The 21,592-nt window shown below is 34.5% G+C and overlaps 2 protein-coding genes across 4 annotated transcripts; both read left to right on the forward strand.

Moving 5' to 3' along the window:
* Positions 1-3,174: 3,174 nt before the first annotated feature.
* LOC142532929 (transcriptional corepressor SEUSS-like) lies at positions 3,175-10,647 on the forward strand. 2 transcript variants are annotated; one of them, XM_075639478.1, is made up of 11 exons: positions 3,175-3,526; positions 4,025-4,642; positions 4,718-5,388; positions 5,478-5,597; positions 5,812-5,860; positions 6,092-6,306; positions 6,394-6,462; positions 6,645-6,742; positions 7,163-7,256; positions 8,414-8,483; positions 9,285-10,647. In XM_075639478.1, exons 2-11 carry the CDS (start codon positions 4,327-4,329, stop codon positions 10,235-10,237), a joined length of 2,655 nt encoding a protein of 884 aa, XP_075495593.1. In that variant the 5' UTR covers positions 3,175-3,526; positions 4,025-4,326; the 3' UTR covers positions 10,238-10,647. The 2 variants fall into 2 exon arrangements, with proteins under 2 accessions (XP_075495593.1, XP_075495592.1); XM_075639477.1 differs by having other exon boundaries at positions 4,025-5,388.
* A 3,451-nt stretch (positions 10,648-14,098) lies between these two features.
* On the forward strand, positions 14,099-18,949 carry LOC142533068 (transcription factor MYB54-like). Of its 2 annotated transcripts, none has more exons than XM_075639681.1 (3): positions 14,099-14,339; positions 15,241-15,449; positions 18,041-18,949. In XM_075639681.1, exons 1-3 carry the CDS (start codon positions 14,272-14,274, stop codon positions 18,751-18,753), a joined length of 990 nt encoding a protein of 329 aa, XP_075495796.1. In that variant the 5' UTR covers positions 14,099-14,271; the 3' UTR covers positions 18,754-18,949. The 2 variants fall into 2 exon arrangements, with proteins under 2 accessions (XP_075495796.1, XP_075495797.1); XM_075639682.1 differs by having other exon boundaries at positions 15,268-15,449; positions 18,041-18,948.
* Positions 18,950-21,592: the final 2,643 nt, after the last annotated feature.

The raw sequence follows: 21,592 nt of genomic DNA on the forward strand, positions 1-21,592 counted from the left end.
CTGCTGGCAGCCAGGCCCTTGAATCTTCAATGGGGTGTCTAGAAATGCTCTTAGCTCCAATCACCTTTCCCATGCCTACGTCTAGTAGTCAATTGCTCGATTTGAAGTCAGTATTAAGCTCATGTATAAAAAACAATGCACAACTTGCTTTGAAGGCATCATGCAATTATTCTTTATTCAATACAGTTTAACATACATACACACTCATTGGAATTCAAACATGAATTTATAAGATGCACACAAGATTCCTATATATAACGTTCGCCATCCAAAGAAAGGTCTACATCATGGAAACTGGCAGGGGTTAATCGTGCACGGCCTATTGAGATATTAAGCTATGTGTTTACCTGGCCTGAATGCAAGAACATGGTAATCATTATACGTGCTTACATTAATATTGCAATAATAGATCGTTGTAATGAAAGCCCCAGGGACGTAGCCAGAAAAAGTTTCGGTCTGGGCTAAAAATTTGTGGGCTAAAATTTGTGATATACTCAATGTTATTTTATTTTTTAAATTTGTGGGCTAAAATGTGGGCTAAAATGAGCTAAAATTTTAAAAAAAAAACTCCATCCATATTTTTAAATAAGCCCAAAAATCAAGCCGGGCCTGGAGCCCACCCCAGCCTTTGGGGTGGGGCTCCGTCCTGGAAAGCCCTAAGCCAAACATATAATTTTATCAGAAATTGGGGAATTTATTTTATTTATTTATTTATTTATTTTTTGAATTGGCTATTGGGAAGGGCTTGTTACAATTATGTCTTAAACTCAGAGATTGTTCCGAAATTAGTACATTGTTGCTAAATGGGTTATAGACCATGGATAAAATCGGGATTTAATTAGTGTAGAATTAACTGAAAAAAATAAAATTTGATTTATGAAATGATTAGAAATTGTAATTTAATCATGTCATTTGTGTTTTACAAATTTTTGGATTTTGCTAGTGTGATAGTGGTAGGTTTTATCGTTTCTGATATAACAATTCGTCTGGTTCGTTTTAATTGTTCTTGAAAGTGCAATTCAATCCGTTCGATTGGTTTGGAAAAAGATTCGATCCGTTCAGTTCTAACCGATTGCTCACTCATAAATCATACATAATAGAATCTATTAATTATTAATTGATAATATAAAAGTCATTACTTGATATGATGAATATAGTTACTCTTTAATCATGTTTTTAAATTATTTCTGGTTAGGGGTAGGTTTCTTGTGAGATATTCGTTATGCAAAAGTCAATTCGTTTCATATTAGAATGGAGAAATAATAATTTTGATATAAAAATAAAATTTTTCATGAATCAGATCAAAAGTTGCGAATGAGACTTTCAAACATAGGAATTTAGGGAAAAAAGTCACGTTATACATAGAATGATAGAATGACAATATTATAGGTTGAAAATAAAATTCAAGAGAATGAACAGCTAGGGATTGAAGGTGTAGCTTACTAGGTTGGACAATGATACAGAGAAACGGACCTCAAATGACATATTATTATGTTTTAAAAAAATTAGTAAATGAGGAATCATCTCGATTTTAAGCACTTCAGAGTGAGGGACCGGGTCCAGCCAAACTGTCAACTAAACTCAAGTTGCAAATAACGACCGTTATCTATTCTTTGCCTTTCTATTGACGGCGCTTCTCTCCGTCAACGATAACACGTGCTCAGTGCCACGTACGCTCCTACGCTTCTTTGTGATATGTACGTACGTAACAGCTGACAGCTGTTATAAATTTTTTTTTTACATGGTCCTTTGCCAAATTCTAAAAAAATCACTGAAATATTTTTTTAATCCTTATCTATAATCTAGACTTCAGAAAAAAATATAAGATAAATTGTTTAAGATTTTCATGTTTGTATATATGGTATATAAGGGTATTTTAGATAAATATAAAATTATATCATGATCTCAAATAATTAATTACAGAGCACCATAATATTATAACTAAGAGATCGTAACACACACGATGTATATGTTCCATAAAAAATGTGAAATCATAAGATATTTATTATTAAGTCGATATTTGTGTATAAAGTAATTTTTGTCTAAAATGTGGAAATTATTTTAAAAATAAAAAGAATATTTTGTAGCTTTAAAACAACAAAGTTTAAATTTTAATAAGATCGATTTATATGCTTACTCACAATATAGACAAAAAACTTGTATGAGACGATATCACGAGTCGTATTTTATGAGAGGATCCCTTATTTGAGTCATTCATGAAAAAATATTACTTATTATTGTGAATATCGGTTTGATTGATCCGTATCACATATAAAGATTCGTGAGATCGTCTTACAAAAAACCTACTCCACAATATATAGCGGAAAAGCACCCAGCAGTCTCTCCCTGAGTGTTCATTTTTAGGTTGACCTCTCGTCTTCTCGCAATCTTCTTTATTCATGTTACTAAAATTCATATCAATGTTTTTTCTTTCTGAAAAACTAATTTTTCTTGTTCAAATCAAAACTTAAAAAATTTAAAATATTACAAACCCCAAAACACGTACATGCGACAAGTGGTTGGGACACGTTGTAGTATATGCATCTTCTCTCCGTCTTTAAAAGTATAGGTTTGTGTACCGCCTCACAATTTTGTGTGTCTTTATATATGTATATATCAACGATTTGTCTACATAATAATATATTGTTTGAAATGTAATGTTCAAATCCATAAAATTAGTTATTTAAAAATTTATGACTTACTTAGGAGAGAAATTATATATTTTTGTTTTTCCAGAAATGTGTGTTTGTACATTATATATATATATATATATAATAATATAATTGTCCGTTCCGATCTTGGGCTTTTTCGGGGACTTTATCCCATCTTGAATTCTCACTGTGGCCTTTTTCCTCACGGACTTTCCACATGCGTCATTACTCTTAAGACTCTTCACACCAAGTTGGTGGAGTGATACTTCCCCAATTCTCGAACTCATGAATTCTTGGCACAAGTACATAATTTAAAAAGACTTGATATCAGTTGAGCTACTGTATAATATATATATATATATATATTATATGTTTTTTGTGAAGGAAGAAAAATAAATAAAAATAATAAAAGAAGAGATTTGACTTCGTTTGAGAGAGAAGGGGAAAAGCAGAGGAAGAATAACGAGGAAAACTAAATCGGATCTAATAGATATTTGGCGTCCGCAATAAAAACCCTATACTATTACATTACACACACCACCAGCAAGCAAGCACACATTTTTCTCTCCTCAGACAATAAAAATTATTCTCTGTCTTTCTCTCTCCGGTGTGTTATTGGAAGATTTTGGGTAGACTTTTTTTTGACAGCTATCTATATCTATATTGTATGCATACACTTTAAATTGTATCCATATAAGCTATCTATATCTGCATGCTTTCGATTTGGGTGGTTTTTTTAAGGAAATTAATCTTGTTTCTAATTTTCTATTACTTGATGATTTAATGGAGTAAAAAAAGTACAGAGACACTGTATGATGTTGAAGTTCAGTTTTCTGGATTTAACCGACGGCGGTGTTGGAATCCCACTGTGGTAGGTGTGTGTTCTTTGTTTTTTTAATTTTTAATTTTTTTGCTTCGAAGTTCTTCTATTCGTGTTTTGTGTTTAGATGTATGAGTGTCTATATGTAGTTTGAGGTATTGGAACCCTAGGATATATAAATCGCTGCATTTTGGCTTTCGATAAGATTTAGGTCTCGATTGTGTTCTGTTCATTGTTCATTTTTCGGTCAAGGTTGCTCTTTTTTTTTTCTTCTCTTTTAGATTTGTGATGAGTTGTTGTCGAGGATATCGTGTTTTATTTTCCTTTTTAGCTGATTTAGATGTCTCTCTTTTTGTTAAAATTTTTATTTTTCCTATTGTTTATCAGATTCTTGGAGTTACTTTTTTTGTCAAGATTTGATTTTTCCTCGTTTCTTTTGTTAATTTTCGGAATTCCCTTTTGTCTTCTGCTTTTGTTTTGCCCTGGGAATATTTGTTATTTTCCAGGAGATGAAGATGAGGCATCTGAGTTCTTAGTTGTTTGGCTTGTGCAGGGATTAATCGGACAGTGGCTGAAAGATTGTTACTTGGGTAGAAAAAAAGGCAAATTGGCAATGTTCAAAGACAAATCTATCATCTTTAATTTCAGAGTTTCTATGTTTCAATTTACGTCATGCAAAACAGATAATTATATCCTATGGATGATAGTTATCCCTTTGTTTCTGTTCACAATAAACATTTCAGAGTCAATCCACATTCACATTTTCAGGAAGGTTTCTTAGGTTAAATTTATTAAGGCAGTGTTATCTTAGTTGTTCGGTAGTGTTGTAAATTAAGTGTGTTGCTTTAGCAAAAAATGCAGCCACAAGGGCCTCCGACCCCGCTTGCTGGAGCTCAGCAGGTTTCTCCTGCGCTATTGAGATCAAATTCTGGGTTTATGAGTGGACAGGGTGGTGGAATTTCCGCACAGAATGCATTTCCTTCTTTGGTATCACCTCGAAATCAAATTAATAACATGAGCATGCTTGGGAATGTTCCCAACATTCCATCGTTGCTACACCAGCCATTTGGGAATGGTGTTCCAAGCTCTGGGCACTCTGGTCCTGGAAGCTCCCAGCGGGGGATCATTGATGGTGGGACAGAGTCTGACCCACTGACTAATGTTGGAAATGGTATGGAATTTGATCCACGGTCATCATCTTATTTGTCTTCATCTATTGCCACCAATTCAAATTTTTCTGGTCAAGTTCAAGGGCGACAACAATTTTCCAGCCCTTCTGGCAGCCAGATGTTGACAGACCAGCAACAAGCTCAACAACCTGATCCTCAGAGTTTTCAACAAAATTCACAGTCGATGCAACAGTTTTCAGTTCCCAACAATCCCCAACAGCAGTCACAATCCCAGCAGCAGCAGCAACAGCAATTTCAAGCGATGAGATCTGGATTAGCTGGTATTGGGTCTGTGAAGCTGGAGCCACAAATGACTAGTGAGGAACCACCACCACCACATCTGCAAGCTTTGCGGAATCTTGGTACCGTTAAGTTGGAACCCCAGCAATTACAAAGTATGAGGAGTTTAGGTCCTGTCAAAATGGAACCCCAGCATTCAGAGACGTCTATGTTTTTACAACAGCAGCAACAGCAACAGCAACAGCAACAGCAACAGCTCCTTTTGTCCAGGCAGTCCTCTCAGGCTGCTGCAGCGGCGCAGATTTTGCAACAACAGAGGCTTATGCAAATCCAACATCAGCAACAACAACAGCTCTTAAAATCTATGCCCCAACAAAGATCTCCCATGCAACCTCAGTTTCCATCACAGAGTATACCTTTTAGGTCTCCTGTTAAATCAGTGTACGAGCCAGGAATGTGTGCCCGTAGGCTGACGCATTACATGTATCAGCAACAGCATAGACCTGATGTAAGACATTGATATTTTGTTAGATATTCATTTCAATTATTCGACAGCTGAAGAAATTGTTTTGTTTGGCCAACATTCCTTACTTGTAGGACAACAATATCGAGTTTTGGAGAAAATTTGTTGCAGAATATTTTGCACCTAATGCTAAGAAAAAATGGTGTGTCTCGATGTATGGAAATGGCCGACAAACTACCGGAGTTTTTCCTCAGGTTAGTTGGGCAGTGGAGAAATAAATTTAACTTCGTTTAGGGTTTTTTGACTCATTTTATGCCATCATTAGTTCAGATACTTGATTTCTTGTCCATCTAAATTTTTAGAACTTGGAAGGTATGGATCATCTTTCAGATGTATTATAAAACTTTCGTGTTCAACTGGTACTGTTTTGAACTGGCATATTATGATGACATGTTATCATACATGCAGGATGTTTGGCAGTGTGAAATTTGCAACCGCAGGCCTGGCCGTGGATTTGGTTTGTTTCCTTCTGCATGTTGCTCTGTGTCAATGTGACTTGTGTGGTTAATTTGTCTGCCTGACTCGTCACCGTTTTGTAGCTTTGTTATAACCGATTTGGCATGATCTTGTTTTTTTTAATCAAAATTCAACCCTTTCCCGAAAAAAAACAAAAGGACAAAGTCGAGGAAGCTCATAAAAGTAGAAGTAAAAATTACCTCACAGTGTAACAGTATTTTTATGTTGTCAGAGGCCACCGCCGAGGTTCTTCCCAGGCTCTTCAAAATTAAATATGAAAGTGGCATTGTAGAAGAATTGTTGTATGTTGATATGCCTCGAGAGTATCAGAATTCCTCAGGGCAAATTGTTCTTGACTATGCAAAAGCCATACAAGAGAGCGTCTTTGAGCAACTCCGCGTTGTTCGTGATGGCCAGCTTCGAGTTGTGTTCTCTCCTGACCTCAAGGTTACACCAAGGACTAGCAGTTTCTCCTTGTTACTTTAAATTTATAGTGCTCCTACTTTATCAATCATCTGTTTTCCATTTAATCAGATATGCTCCTGGGAATTTTGTGCTCGACGTCATGAAGAGCTTATACCTAGAAGACTGCTGATACCTCAGGTTTTAATTATTTTGAGATCTAATTTCGTTTCTGTTACTGTTGTACACCTACTTTTCTTTAATAATAATTATTCAAGGCTTGCATTTTGCAATTTCTTTGGCTGGCCGGAGGAGAATTAGCATGCGTAATCATTAGCTCCGTGATCTGGTTATATATCTCACTATCTTGCGGTAAACTGCAGGTCAGCCAACTTGGCAATGCTGCACAAAAATACCAAGCTGCTACTCAGAATGCATCATCTAACATGTCTGTTTCCGAACTACAAAATAACTGCAACATGTGAGTTTTAATTATTTGCTTTAATAAAGATCTTGAAAGGCATTCACATTTTATATCATTGTTGATCTGGTTAACTTGTTCCTTCTTTGCCCTTGAAAGTCAATACCTAGTTACATGTCAGTTAACTACCTATTTGTAATGTTTCAAGGATGAAAAATTAGTTTTCAACACCAAAATGAAGCTCAATTTTCCTTTCCCAGCTAAATTCCTAAATATTGGTTGACATTTGCAGAAAATCCTTTTTTAATTTGACACGGTTTAGGCAATTTCTGTGCGTGTTCGTGCAACTGAAATACTAGAAGTAGGTTGAAGAACTTATTCTTTTTTTGAGAATGTATCTCAAAATTTTTCTTATTGACTTGAGGCAGGGGATTTGGGATGCTTTTTTACTTCCATTGACATAACCAGTGGTTTTCTCAGGTTTGTTGCTTCAGCTCGTCAGCTGGCCAAAGCCTTGGAAGTGCCGTTAGTAAATGATTTGGGATATACAAAGAGATATGTCAGGTGCCTGCAGGTGATGTTGCTTTCTCTTCTATTACCGATTTCTTTCTTTAGCAAAACATTGATGAGTTCTGTGACCAGCCATAATAGGCACAAATGTTGAAAATAGTACCTTAAAGAATATCCATCTTCTGAACTGAGAAGTTTCTAATGTTCACGATTCACTCCACTCTTTGGGAAACAATGTCTTTTGATAATGTAATAGTAAGGCAGTTAAAACTGTCTTTCGTTCTGTTAACCTATACATGTCTAGGTATAGCTAGCAACAGCTGTATTCTTGCGTAAGGTGTTCATACTCTCTGCTAAAACTGATAAATTATGACCAATCCTTACATTTTGTCGCACAGGACCTGCCCGAAGAATGCAGAAAAAGATAGATGAATTATCTAATATTTTGTCATGATCTCATGAAACTATACGAAATCGGTGTTTCAAGCATGACACGCATTTGTATGAAATAGGTGCCATTCTTTTGACTTGGACATAAACAAATTTTGAATTATTATGGCACGGGTTGTTAAATAATTAGCTTTATGTTATCAACTCTGCTGAATTTTTAAAGTGAAAAAATTAAACTTAATCTGTATGTATACCATACTCAATGCAATCCAACCCTTTTTGAGTTTCCACCCAAACCATAAACATGAACGAGGCTATACCCGAAATTGATATTGGTTTAATATTGACATTCAAAAGGCTAAATTTTGTGGCAAATGTTATTAGATACAAAATATAAATTCGAGTCTGGTTGGATTCAGTTTTATAAAAATCAACTACCTGTTGAATATACATCTTCATATGAAGCTCAGTAGGAGTCTTCAAAATCAGTATGAAAATAACCTCCTTGTTATTCTGATGTTTAGATGAAGGAATATAAACATATCTCTCATACAGGGCAATAACTAAAATTCCTAATACACGGCAATAACTAAATTTCCTAATTTTATTGTCGAAGAATGATGACAATGATACTTTATAGAGCTGGGATTGCAGTCAAATATTTTGCACTGTTTACTTGTTAGTACTTGTTGATTATTATTGTTTGTTTTTTTTTGGTCTGCTGTCATTGCTGTATGATTATGGTTCTTCAACCGTACGAAAGATTTCTTATTATTTGTTTGAATCTGTGGATGATGATTTGCTTTATTGCTACTGTTAACATTGTTGCAGATATCGGAGGTAGTGAATAGCATGAAAGATCTAATTGATTATAGTCGTGAAACTGGCACCGGTCCCATGGGTAGGCTTTGTTACTCTTTCTGGATTATCTACTTCCGTTTTGTTTAATGATCATGGGACTAAATACTAATAGACTAAAGCTGGACGATGGACATGAATGCTTTTAAAACTCTCTCATGATTGTAAATTGGAAAAATGAAATTCTAGGGACCATGGTAAGATGGTGTTTTCCATTTCATCTTCAACATTGACTACCTATATCTTTGAGTAAAACATTTGTAGCAAACATGTTGGCTACTCTGATAGCAAAAGTAAGTGATTTGCAGTAGTGTTTACTCTTCTGCTGTGAGGTACTCCTCTTTGGCTATGATTCTTAAATTGATTTTGATTGCATGCATTTTCTATCTACACTTTTCACCAACATTACTGCAGTAATTTTGTTAATTTTCTCGTAAATTATTACTTGTTGAAAACACATCTTTTAATTTGAAGAGCGATAATTGAAAATTATGTCACTCGGTTCCTGATGTGACGATTTCTATTTCAAAATAATGAACTTTGGAAATGTGTGTTTTTTTTTTTAAAAAAAGAGTTATAACTTTAGAAATGTTTCGTCTCGGAGGCTATAGTTGCTGGTTGGAAGGTCAACTATGTGCATGTACATCAGTCTTATTAGATGGATGATGCTGTCCATTCTTCCTCACCAATCTTAGCACACTTATTTTAATTTACCCCAATTCTACGACTCCTCTTTACAGTTAATCTTGTTGTAGGCTTTATTACTGTGCTAGTTATTTCATATGACCCTAGCATATGGGAAGATTGTTTTATGTTTATGTCCGATGGGGATTTTTGTTTTCAGATAGTTTGGCCAAGTTTCCTCGAAGAACAAACCCTTCACCGGGGTTTCAAGGTCAATCTCAACAACCTGAGGGTCAGCTACTGCAGCAGCTGCAAAGACCGGGTCAAAACTCAAACAATGATAATGCTGTCCAGGCTGCATCTATGCAGCTTGCTTCTAATGGCATGCCAAATATGAATAACACAAACTCTGTGCCTGCAACTTCATCTACCGGTACCAGTGTTGCACTTCTCCATCAAAACTCAATTAACTCTCGACAGCGAAACTCTTCCAGTGCAAATGGCCCTTACGGAGGTAGTGGTGTTCAGATGCCATCTCCGGGAGCTTCGAGCTCCATGCCACAAACTCAGCCTCCGTCATCCTCCTTCCAATCCCACACACCATCTTCATCTAATAATGCACGCTCAACTCCACATGGTAGTTTATTGGGAGCTCCTGTTAGCTCCTCGGTGAGTTCCCCAAATGTTTCTATGCAGCAGCCTGCTCTTTCTGGTGACACAGATGCAAATGACTCACAAAGCTCCGTCCAGAAAATTATACATGACATGTTGATGTCTTCACAGCTTAGTGGCGGTGGTATGATGGGCATGGGGACTATGGGCGGTAATGTTAAAAATGTAAATGGAATGTTGCCAAGCAATAATACCAGTATAAATGGCAACCATATTCTTCTAGGAAATGGATTGGCCAACGGTAATCCAAATATTGGCAGTTCTGGTTTTGGAATTAGCGGCAACAGGCTCGGACAATCACCAGTGGTGAATGGGATTCGAGCTCCAGCAGGGAACAACTCTCTGTCTATCAATGGTAGAGTAAGCTTGGCAATGGCACGCGATCTGAGCACAAATCAGCAGCAGCAGCAGCAGCAGGATGTGAGTAATCAACTGCTTGGTGGTCTTGGAGCTGTCAATAACTTTAGTAACCTTCAATTTGATTGGAAAGGATCTCCTTGATATGATGTGTTCTTATGGCACTGGCCTTTTAGTAGTAGCTGTTTGTGCAGCATAGGAAATCTAGAAAAATTTCATCCAGTTGACAAGATGGGAGATGCTCGACAAAAAAATGATAAATGAGTAGTCAGTCGCTTCACTTCCTCGTTGTCCTTGTTTTAGAGAGGAATATGTAATACTTCTAACTCGAATTCCCCCTCGTCGTGAGCCAATGAACAGCAGGAACGACTGGGTCAATGAATGCACAAGGCATGTACACTCGCCCTTCAACCAAGTTTCGCCCTGGGCTAAAGAGCACCATGTCTCAAGTTTGCCTGATATGTGTATATATGTTACATGGATTGCTTTTAAGCTTAAGTTTATTGTGTTCTTTTAAACATCGCTCGAAGTTGATTCACGCATTTGAATTTCATTCGTGGAGCATGGAATCTTTGGTAATTAGTTACTGGAATTACTCTCGATTTGCCACATTGAAATGGATTTCTTGTGCATATTGCTCGACCGCATTTTTTTTCTCAGTTTTCGACCTCTGAGAACAAACCCCTTGTCCAAGAACTCTGGATTATCTGAAATCATCAAACCACAACTCATTCCTGTACTTTTTTTGAGAGTGGACGAGAATTTTCGGCTGCCATATCTTTGTAAAATTGGTTTTGCGTTCGTTGTCCTCGTATTGGAAGCAAGCGGCATTGAGTTTTGTGACAGACAACATTGGAAATACTCGAATATTCTCTCCGTTTTGTATATTTAGGTTGGTTTGTCTTTTTATTCAAAGAAAGTTTTCTTAAATTTTTTTTGGAAAGGTAATTTAAAATGAGGGCTTATTGGTAAAAAAACAGTTAAAATAATATTAAATATGGAAAGTTGATTATATATTTGATCTTTATATTTGGGATGGAAGTAGTATGAAATGTTAAATTAAATAGAAGTAAAAGCTGAATTGCGGAAAATATCGCCACCAAAAGGTAAGTTTTATTCAACATGTTAAACGATTCTTCCCATGAAAATTTTCGAAGTAGCTTTCCTTCGTAAAATCCCGTGGAGATTACTGCTCTCCTCAACGCATTAATCTCGAGCATTTGAGGAACAAAACTGGCCATTGCACTTTGACGGTCGATAACAGGTCTGATGCATTGCTGATACAATCCAAGAATGTGCGAGTGATATTTATTATTAATCATCTTTTTCAGCTGCCCTTGATTTTTGTATGAAGATTTCATTGTCATTTGCGAGCATCACTGATTTGTCAACCGTTATTCCTATTAGTATTTTAAGATCAGTGGACGGTGAGGTCTGATTGTTCCTCAAGATTTCGATGCAATTTCCGTAGTCCGATGATTGATAACATATTTGATTTTGAGGATTGTCTCCACGGTATCAAGACGAATCTTTCTAATGTGCTAATTAATGTCTTCACTCACACGTACCCTAAGAAACTTCTGGTCAGCCATCCCAGAATTGAGAATTATTTCAAGTCAAGCACGTTTAACTTTGATGTTTTTATGCAATGAGCTCTCGAAAAGAAGGACACATCTTTTTATATGAGTAGTGCATGTCAAATATTTTAAGGACTACTCATCTGCACAGTCTCATATCTGAACAATTTTAGAATTCATATCATTCCGGTGTGAGATCGTTTCATTCATATTCCATTCGCCTAGAACCTTGTCAGGAGCCGTTCATTGTCCGTGCAACCTATGTCCAACAATGATTAATATAATATACAACAATGTTATTTCCTTAAATATGATATAATATAGAAATGGTTAGTTCCTTGGTAGCTTAATAATTAATATAATTCACATTTTATTCTCAGGTGCTGTCGGGAATTTCTTGTTTTGCGATCGATATATAATGGAGTGAAAACACGTGAGAATATCTTGCAAGAAATTTAACAATTAGGGCAGCGAAATATTTTATCAGTTTTTCATATTTATTTTCTAATTAATTAATTATGTAATTTGCGAAAGTTAAGCTAAAATATAATGCCCATTCGCAAGAAATATCTCACCTGTCACAATCTCTAGTTTCACATACATTACCGTAATTGAGAATTAGAGGTTTTGAGTTGCCAAGCGAAAAGGAAAGATAAAATATATATTTATCAGAAATGATGATAGATAAAAATAAAAATATTGTATTCGATAATTTAAACAGATTAATTATTAAATTTAGTGCAAGGATATATTAATAAATTGGGTAGGGTTCGTATTAACTATTTTTCATCAAGAAATACGTATAGCTAGGAGGTTCGAAATTAGCTAGATATATAGATTTGTAGTTACCAACTGAAAATATTAATGAGAAAATTAAGAGCATGGATGTAACCCGACGTTTTTATTATCATTTTAAAACTTATTTATTTCTTCAACATCATAAGTTATATTCTTACAAAAAAATATTTAAGGATTTTTTATTAGAAAAATTAAGATAACGCAATCTCATCTTTTAAGATAAAATGATTTTTGTTGCAAATTAATGATCGATCCCGCTACATATAACATTTTATCTCATTTAATTACACTTTCTTCATGATTTGTCCTTCATCATCTAATTTTCCAACTCATTTATTGTTAATTAATTTTCCCTTACAATCGATTTTTCTTTTTCTTTCTCTGACGACTGATAATTGATATATCTGAACATCTTAAACACTTAAAATTTAAATTAAACTAAATATAAGAATAAATAAGCTATTAAACCATTTTATTACTTAAAAAAATATTTTAGCATGTTTAGAATAAATTTAACCATTAGGGGTTATTAATTAATTTATGTTCCATATTTGTTATAAACACGTACGTTTAACCCTGTCGTAAAAGAGAGTTACAACCTTTTTTTTTTGTACATAAAATAATTATACTATGTAGCAGTCATACTTAGTTGTAAAATTAGACAATTTTAAGAAGTAAAACTCAGTTTGAGGGGAACATTGTTTACTTGATTAGGCAATGTCTATAATATAAAGACATTTCACCACACATTAATTAAGAATTTGACACCGATTTTGCAACCACCCTATATGCACTGTTTTATGCTTGACTATTTGTGACGTTAATATATAAACTAAATCTTATACATAAAAAACAATATGAGAGCTAGGCATGCCATCAATTTCGTGGGTTATTGAATAATCATTCAGTTAAGAAATCAACTTTTTTTAATTTGTTTTTCCCTTTGCCATCTACATCGATCTGTCGATTCTACACAAGAGAACTACTGACTAAAATAGTACTAGTAATTTTCAATTACCCTACCAACACTTTCTCGAGCGAGCCATGTAGTGTGATCTACCTAACTTGCATAGTTTGGAGGCTACTGCGTCAGACCGAGGGTTTACCTATATAGCGCAAGGAAGTGGCCGTTGGTTTTAACGTCACAAAAAATACTACTAATTTCGCAATTATTTGCATGGTTCTTGAATTAAATTTGTTAATTTTATGAGCCACAAGATATGAGAAATTCTCCCAAATTAGTAAATGAGTTAAAACTTTTGAATCACTCGAACATTTTCACCGATCGAAGAAGCTAAGATTATGTAATGTAAATTAATTAATTAATTTTTTTATCTGATTTTTACAGTTCATAAATCATCCATCCCAAGGTAAAGAAATTACTATTTACAACCACGAAAAGATGTTAAACATGCTAAACTAATTACGTGCAAAATGTTAACTAGTTGCATTAAATAATATTTAGTCCTTTTATCTCCTTTTTTTCGAAAAAAAAAATCAAATCCCCCATTAATTACATAATGATTAAGGCTAATATGTCCTTTTTTTTAAAGTAAAGAGACATTGCATTCAATAATGTTATACTTTTCGTGCATATGTATATATGGAGAGATCACCAACCTTAACAACGATTTAAAAATCTCAAGGCTTTTAATTAATTTCTCATCACTTTCTCGATGTTGAGTTCTTAAGATTTAAAAGCCTTACAATCATATATATATCAAGCAAATTGGCTTATATATCATCTCTGAAAATCGAATTAAGCATCTAATCTTCGATTTGCAGCAGTCTCCTACATCTCTAATGTTCATTATATTTTTCTTCATATTTTTCCTTCTTATATCTTTCCCTTGCGATTTTTCGAATTCGAGGTAAATACTTATTTTTCCATTCGATTTTCATTTCTTTTTCGTAATTTTGATTTCTTCTGCTCTTTCTTAATAAATAATTGTGATTTCATGTCTTATGTAAATGGAATTCACACTGTTCTCAAAATCTTATTTTAACATCAACCGGCTATATACGTTAGTTGAACGTATGCATTTTTAATTCCAAAATTTCTTTTTGATCTGCGATCATGCGCAAAATTTTAATTCAATTAGATGGTTTTAATTTATTTATCAGATAAAAAAATGCCAATACTCAATTTGGTTCTTAAATTCCCTAAGGTTCGTTTTTATTAATTTTTAAATATTATTGTAGCTATAAAATAAATGGAAAAATTATAAAGTTCGACGTGTAAGTTTGTCTATATAAATAGACTTTCAGTTCTCTAAATGGCCAACATTTAGTTTTTGAGCAGAAAACTGGTATTTATTTTTACATTTACAAAAAAACATTTGTTTCATTTCTCATCAATTTTTAAATTAAAAGCTATGTATTTTGAAAAAAAAAATTTGAATGGACAAATATTACCAAAATAATTACAGTAAAAAATCTCTCCTCTTATATTTTGGATAACATATAATTACAAAGAATTAATGAATGATCTAGATTAATATTTTAACTTCCCTAAAAAATAAAGATTAATTTTTTTTTAACACAAAGTAACAATTTTTTAACCAATGACGTGCCATCAGTGAAAGAAAGAGTCTTTCAACATGGAGGAAAGTCATTTTGTGGTGCAAAAATATTCAAGCAAACAAGTTACTGTTCAAGTATATATCCACACGTCTAAATGAAACTCAACCAAACTATTTTGCGTTTTCATTACTGCTTACTTCTCTACTCGAGATCTCTCGATATATGAACTTTTTGCACCCGTTTTTTCAGTAAATCTTTGAGAATTTTCTGTAATAGATTGACATCTAAGAATATATCTATGGATGAAACTTGCGGTGGTTCGAGAGATGATACAAGGAGTACTACTTGTCATCGGGGGCACTGGAGACCTTCTGAAGATGATAAACTTCGGGAACTTGTTCTTCAATTTGGTCCCCAAAACTGGAATTCCATTGCTGAAAAGCTTCCAGGAAGATCTGGTATATATACACCAATTAAGTGTTTATTTCATGTTGTTTAGCTAGGGTATAATCCCTTTTTTTAGAGATCCTGTGTTAGGTCATTATTGAGCTACTAAATAAAAACTACGATTAATTCTAGACAGTAATTAATTTGAATTATGAATGAAGGTGAAGAGTTGGGATTAGGGTGGCTAGCTAGCTTTCTTCATGGGAATTTTTGATATACAAGTTTATTCAACCATTTGTTTTAATTTTCAATTTTTCGTTTATTAATAGCATCTTGTATTTAAAAATTTTGTGACCCTTGACAAGTATTACGAGAGGTCATTCGGCATCAAAAATCATAAAACTAGATATATGTATAAATATATGTATGCATATATCTTTGATGTGTTGCATCTTATAAAAAATTATATATGTTAGCAAATAATGAAAAATGAGACACAAGACTTCGTCTTTATGCCTCATGATGTATATTCAAACCTTCATTGAGTAGTCATCAATGAAGGTTAACATTTATCCGCCACCACCAATAGAAGGAACTCGAGGACCCCGTAGATTAAAGTGGATGTAATCTAACGTGCCCTTTGTCCGATGTATTGATGTGTTAAACTTCACTCGAGACTATTTTTCGAATAAACAATATTCACATAAGTCTAATTTTCTAGTATTCCGGCCAAAAAATAGTCTTTGCTGCTTACTTAGCTCTGCTAGACATTCTTCACTGATATGCCCCAGACGCATATGTCATAATTTGATGACATCACAATCAACCATTGATGAAACTTGCCTCTCATATATAACAATTAGGGAACCTCTTGAAACTTTTATGACTCCATCTTCTCATTTGAAGGTATATCCATTATGGTCTAGCATACCCAAGTATATCAGGTTCTTCTTCAACTCTGGAACATGTCTGACATTTGTCAAAGTTTTCATGATTCCATCGAACATTTTGATCTTTATTGTGCCTTTACCAACAACGTTACATGCTTTGTTGCATCTAAAAGGACATTGCCCTCATCCAAGGTTTGATAGGTTGCAAATCAATCCTTACGAGGACATATGTAATATGATCAGCCTGAATCAAGGATCCATTCATCGCCTGAATCATGTTCAGAAACTGTAAGAACATCTGCATTGTCATCTGCTACGGCAGTATTTCTAGAATCACAGGTCTTCTCTTTTCCAATGCCTTTGTGCTCTGGACAATCACTTCTTTTTTACATTGCTACCACTTGAATGTTCTAATTAAGTGTGAATTTCCATTCTGCCTCTTGCAAACAAACTTTATGTTGAGCCATCATTTTTATTTTCTGATACTTCTTTCTTCAACTCATTTGAATTTAAAGCAGCTTTACCTTCTTCCATAGTAAGAGTTTCACGTTTGTACATCATAATATCGATGAAATTAGCATAGGAATTCGCTAAATAGCATAGCATAATAATGGCTTGGTCTTCGTCCTCGATTTTAACATATATACTTTTTAGATCAAGTATAATTTGTTAAAATCATCGAGATATTCTTTGAAGAACTTTCCCCATGCATTTGAAGAGTGTATAATCTTTTTTTCAAATACAATCAATTCGTGAGCTACTTCGTCATTCACAAGCTCTTTATTTTCGACCATAATTTTGTTGTTGTATCTTCTTCCCCTACTTCTCGTAGAACCTCATCAGCCAAGCTCAACAATAATACATTGTGTGCTTTATCCATAATCTCATTCTTCTCAACTGCGTACAGAGATTCCGTCAGCTTGTCTCTACCTTCCAAGCCTTTTCGCTAAATCTTGATGACCAGTAGAGCTTTTATTTTTACCCACCATAAGGTAAAGTCATTTGTTTTAATTTTTTCCACCTCGAAATTTGTACTTGCCATAATTCCAACAACATATTAGACAAGTTCAATACCAACCCTACTTTAGGCAATATTCTCAAGAATATAGTTTCTGATATAGAAGATCAGCCAGAACTTAAATATAACAGCACACTTAAAATTCAAGATAAAATTACAACCAGAGCTCTGATACTAATTTGTTGAACTTTGATGTGATATATGCATCTTATAGACAATTATATATGTGAGAAAATAATGAAAAATGAGACACACGAAATTTATATGGTTCGGCAATTTGCCAACGTCAACGGGAAAGAGAGCAACAAATTTATTCTATGGAGAAAGTTTACAAGAGAAATTTTACTCACTCAATATTTTTCCTATCTCAACTTTATATAAAGAAACTCTCAATTTTTCTCAAAAAACTCTTTCAATTGCTTTTTATGTTTATCACTTTGAGATACTCTTCAAGGCCAATGATGAAATCTAATTATAAACAAATTTGATATGAAACATATGACTCAAAATCTTCCACATCCTTCAACTATTAATCATCATATTTATTAGCCATATATATATATATATATATATATATATATATATATATATATATATTATCATTATTTACACATCAGAAACCTGTTTGTTATATATTATTTCCACAATGTAATCCAAATTTATTAACTAGTAATTAATTTTCACGACCCTATGTACACTTGTTTCGAGAATTTATGATACATACATATTGATCAATTACATATATGATATGCAGGGAAGAGTTGCAGATTAAGATGGTTTAATCAGCTCGATCCAAGAATAAACAGAAGGCCGTTTTCAGAAGAAGAAGAAGAAAGATTGCTAGCAGCTCACAGATTACATGGCAATAAATGGGCACTTATATCCAGGCTTTTCCCAGGTAGAACTGATAATGCAGTGAAGAATCATTGGCATGTGATCATGGCTAGAAAGCAAAGAGAAAATTCCAAGTTTTTTCACAAGAAAAATAGATTTCAAGATCTTAATCCTCCAATAAATTACACCAAACCGTCCTCTAACTATGCTTTCCGACCAAAGAATTCAGGAATCCAAGAGGGTTCTGGCAAGAGAATCTGCTTCGAGAATGGTGGAATTTCCGAACTACACGGCCGATCATCCTCCAGTTTGCCCCTTTTGTGGCCTACTAATTATATATCATATCCTTATTATAACTCTCTTGGCTCATTGGCAAGAAATGGCCAATTTTTTAGTTCTACGTCAAATAGTTCAAATCACGAGAACAATTTCTGGATACTTGGTGCATATGGGGATTTATCAGTATTTAATGCCTTTAACAATAATAGGGCTCTCTCACATATAGGAGAAAATTCTGGTCATCTACATAAATCGAGACCGAATACGAAGCATCAGGTTGATGAGATATCCGTCCAAAAGAAGAATGTTCCCTTCATAGATTTTCTAGGTGTGGGTGGATCTCTTCTTTACTAGCAACATTATGTAGTTTCTTTCTCCAAGTTAAACATATATACAGCATTATATGTTGATCGAGGAAGATCATGGAATTGATATCCTAAAAAAGGGTTTGTTATGTACCTGGCACTGTATCTTAATTTTTGTGAATTATACAAACTATTTTGTAGGATCTATGATTTGATTTAGATTATATAATTTTCAGTTTTCCATTTATTACGGGTTGCAATATTCCTTGGTAATATTTAGCTCGAAAAATGGGCAAAGTCGTCCGATAAGTTGACTTATTTTGGAATTCGGTCTACTAATATTATTCATCAAAGTTGGATCTTAATTATTCTCTTGCTCTATATTATTTTTATTATTAGTAGTAGTCCTACTTACTTCGCTATAATATTGATATGATATCGAAATATGTTGATATGTATGATATAATCATGTCATGTCAATGTACCCAAACAAAATGTGACTAAAACAATAAAATTACTAGACTAACTTGTCAAACTATATGATATGAGCTTAGTAATGTCATATCTTAACTATTAATCTTCAATTCATGCGTATTAAATGAGACTATGTAAAATATAAATCGCGTGTTGATATTTACCATGAATTTGTTACAAGTTGCTTCAAGAATTGGTTTGCATGCATTGTGATATTTACCATGAATCTTGTATTCGAGAAGTAATTGCGTCCCGACCCGCCTATTTGATAGGCGGACTGGAAACCCCGAACTATCTATTTTATTACATTGTACTCCATTTCATTATGTCAGCATAAAATTTTTAAGACGTAAAATATTTCAGTAAATGTAACATAAAAATAAAAATCTAAAATAGATATGATTTTTCACATTTATCTTGATTGCAACACATCATTAGTTGAAGACATAGAACATCATCAATTATTAAAAAATCGAAAAAGAAGGTTATATATTTTATAGCATTATTGATTAATTCTTACATATATGTTAATATTGGCACTTGGACCTAACTCAACCCCAAAAGCTAGCTCTAGGGGGGAGGATTGTCTAAGACCATATATACAACTCCCAGGTTATTTATCCTACCGATGTGGGACAATTAACACACCCCTCTCACGCCCAGGAATGAACATCTGGAGCGTGGAGTTTACAAATGACCCAATTATGGGCAGAAGGGGTGGCCTAATTATAGGCAGTCCAACACATAACGGTGGAGCCCGGGCTCTGATACCATGTTAAGAATGGAACTTGGACCTAACTCAACCCCAAAAGCTAGCTCAAGGGGGGAGGATTGTCCAAGCCCATATATACAACTCTCAGGTTATTCATCCAACCGATGTGGGACAATTAACACACCCCTCTCAGCCCAGGAATGAACATCTGGAGCGTGGATTTTAAAAATGACCCAATTATGGGCAGAACGGGTGGCCTAATTATAGGCAGTCCAACACATAACGGTGGAAACCTGGGCTCTGATACCATGTTAATATTGGCACTTGGACCTAACTCAACCCCAAAAGCTAGCTCTCGGATGGAGGATTGTCTAAGACCATATATAAAACTCTCAGGTTATTTATTCTACCGATGTGGGACAATTAACAATATATAGTATAATTTTGCCGGCCCACAAACAGAGTAAGCACTTGTTAAATTAGAACCCAATTACGTAGAAGCCAGAGTCTATTCGGATCTCGATACCGTTTTCCACGTAAAACAAATATACAAACAAATTTAGATAACATGATCAAGAAAAGTCTTTCATGATAATTGAAGTCCAACACCTCTCGTTTATCCCCATCCTATCGCCTCTTCCACGCAAAGTTTCCGCCAAAAAATTACAGAATAATTAGATACAAATCTGTGAAATATAATGGATTTAGAACAAGAACACATGCAATTTCTTGGACTGTTTGGAGTATATTTTGAAGCCTACAAACTTATTTTTAGATGCAGACAAATTTTCAGCCAAATAACTCTCACTTTAATCCTCCCACTTGCCTTCATCTTCTTAGCTCATGAAGAAGTGTCTACTACACTCTATTGGAAGATCCGATTCAATAAATTCCGACTACATCATACTGTAGCCGGCACGCCAAAGTATGACAGGACCTAGTATCATCCGAATGGGCTACATATATCCTCTTGAAGGGTCTTTACTTCACTTTTTTGCTTATTTTCTCCCTCCTTTCCACTTCTGCCGTAGTATATACCGTCGCTTGTGCGTATACTTCACGCGAAATAACGTTTAGGAAAGTCACGAGTGTTGTCCCAAAGGTCTGGAAGAGAGTAATGGTCACTTTTCTCTGTACTTTTCTCGCAGTCGTCTGTTACAACATGCCTTTTGCCCTGACCATATTTCTATGGGCTGTTACCTTTGCTTATAACAGGGACTCGGTCCGGCGATTTTATTGCTCATATTGATGATTTATCAAATAGGGTTTGTTTACATGAGTATAATTTGGCAGCTGGCGAGCGTTGTTTCGGTGTTGGAGGATTTGTATGGTTTTAAGGCCATGATAAAGAGTAAAGATTTTATCAAAGGAAAGATGATTGTGGCCACCGTTATTTTCTTCATCCCGAATCTGTCTTTGGGAATAATATACTGGGTTTTCAGAGTTTGTGTTGTGTATGGATGGAGAGCTTCCGGGACCATACAGATTATTGGGTATGGGGCTCTATGTTTGTTGCTGTTAAATAAGTTGATTTTGTTCGGTCTGGTTTTGCAAACCATAATTTATTTCGCCTGCAAATCGTATCACCATGAAAATATCGATGAGTCGGCTCTTTCCGATCATTTGGAGGCTTATTTGGGAGATTATGTGCCACTAAAGGCTCAGGATGTTCAACTCGAGGAGGACGTGTAAATTGCGATAT

Source organism: Primulina tabacum, chromosome 18 (genome assembly GCF_025594145.1).
Source record: "Primulina tabacum isolate GXHZ01 chromosome 18, ASM2559414v2, whole genome shotgun sequence".
In the NCBI taxonomy this organism is placed as follows: Eukaryota; Viridiplantae; Streptophyta; class Magnoliopsida; order Lamiales; family Gesneriaceae; genus Primulina; species Primulina tabacum.

What these genes read in the sequence shown, in the direction of transcription:
- LOC142532929 (XM_075639477.1), top strand. Translation starts at nt 4,327, where the DNA reads ATGCAGCCACAAGGGCCTCCGACCCCGCTTGCTGGAGCTCAGCAGGTT. An exon ending in CTACCGGAGTTTTTCCTCAG is followed by an intron (nt 5,598 to 5,811) that starts GTTAGTTGGGCA and finishes TCATACATGCAG; the next exon opens with GATGTTTGGCAGTGTGAAAT. An exon ending in GAAGACTGCTGATACCTCAG is followed by an intron (nt 6,463 to 6,644) that starts GTTTTAATTATT and finishes GGTAAACTGCAG; the next exon opens with GTCAGCCAACTTGGCAATGC.
- LOC142533068 (XM_075639681.1), top strand. Translation starts at nt 14,272, where the DNA reads ATGTTCATTATATTTTTCTTCATATTTTTCCTTCTTATATCTTTCCCT. An exon ending in TGCGATTTTTCGAATTCGAG is followed by an intron (nt 14,340 to 15,240) that starts GTAAATACTTAT and finishes CCGTTTTTTCAG; the next exon opens with TAAATCTTTGAGAATTTTCT. An exon ending in AAAGCTTCCAGGAAGATCTG is followed by an intron (nt 15,450 to 18,040) that starts GTATATATACAC and finishes TATGATATGCAG; the next exon opens with GGAAGAGTTGCAGATTAAGA.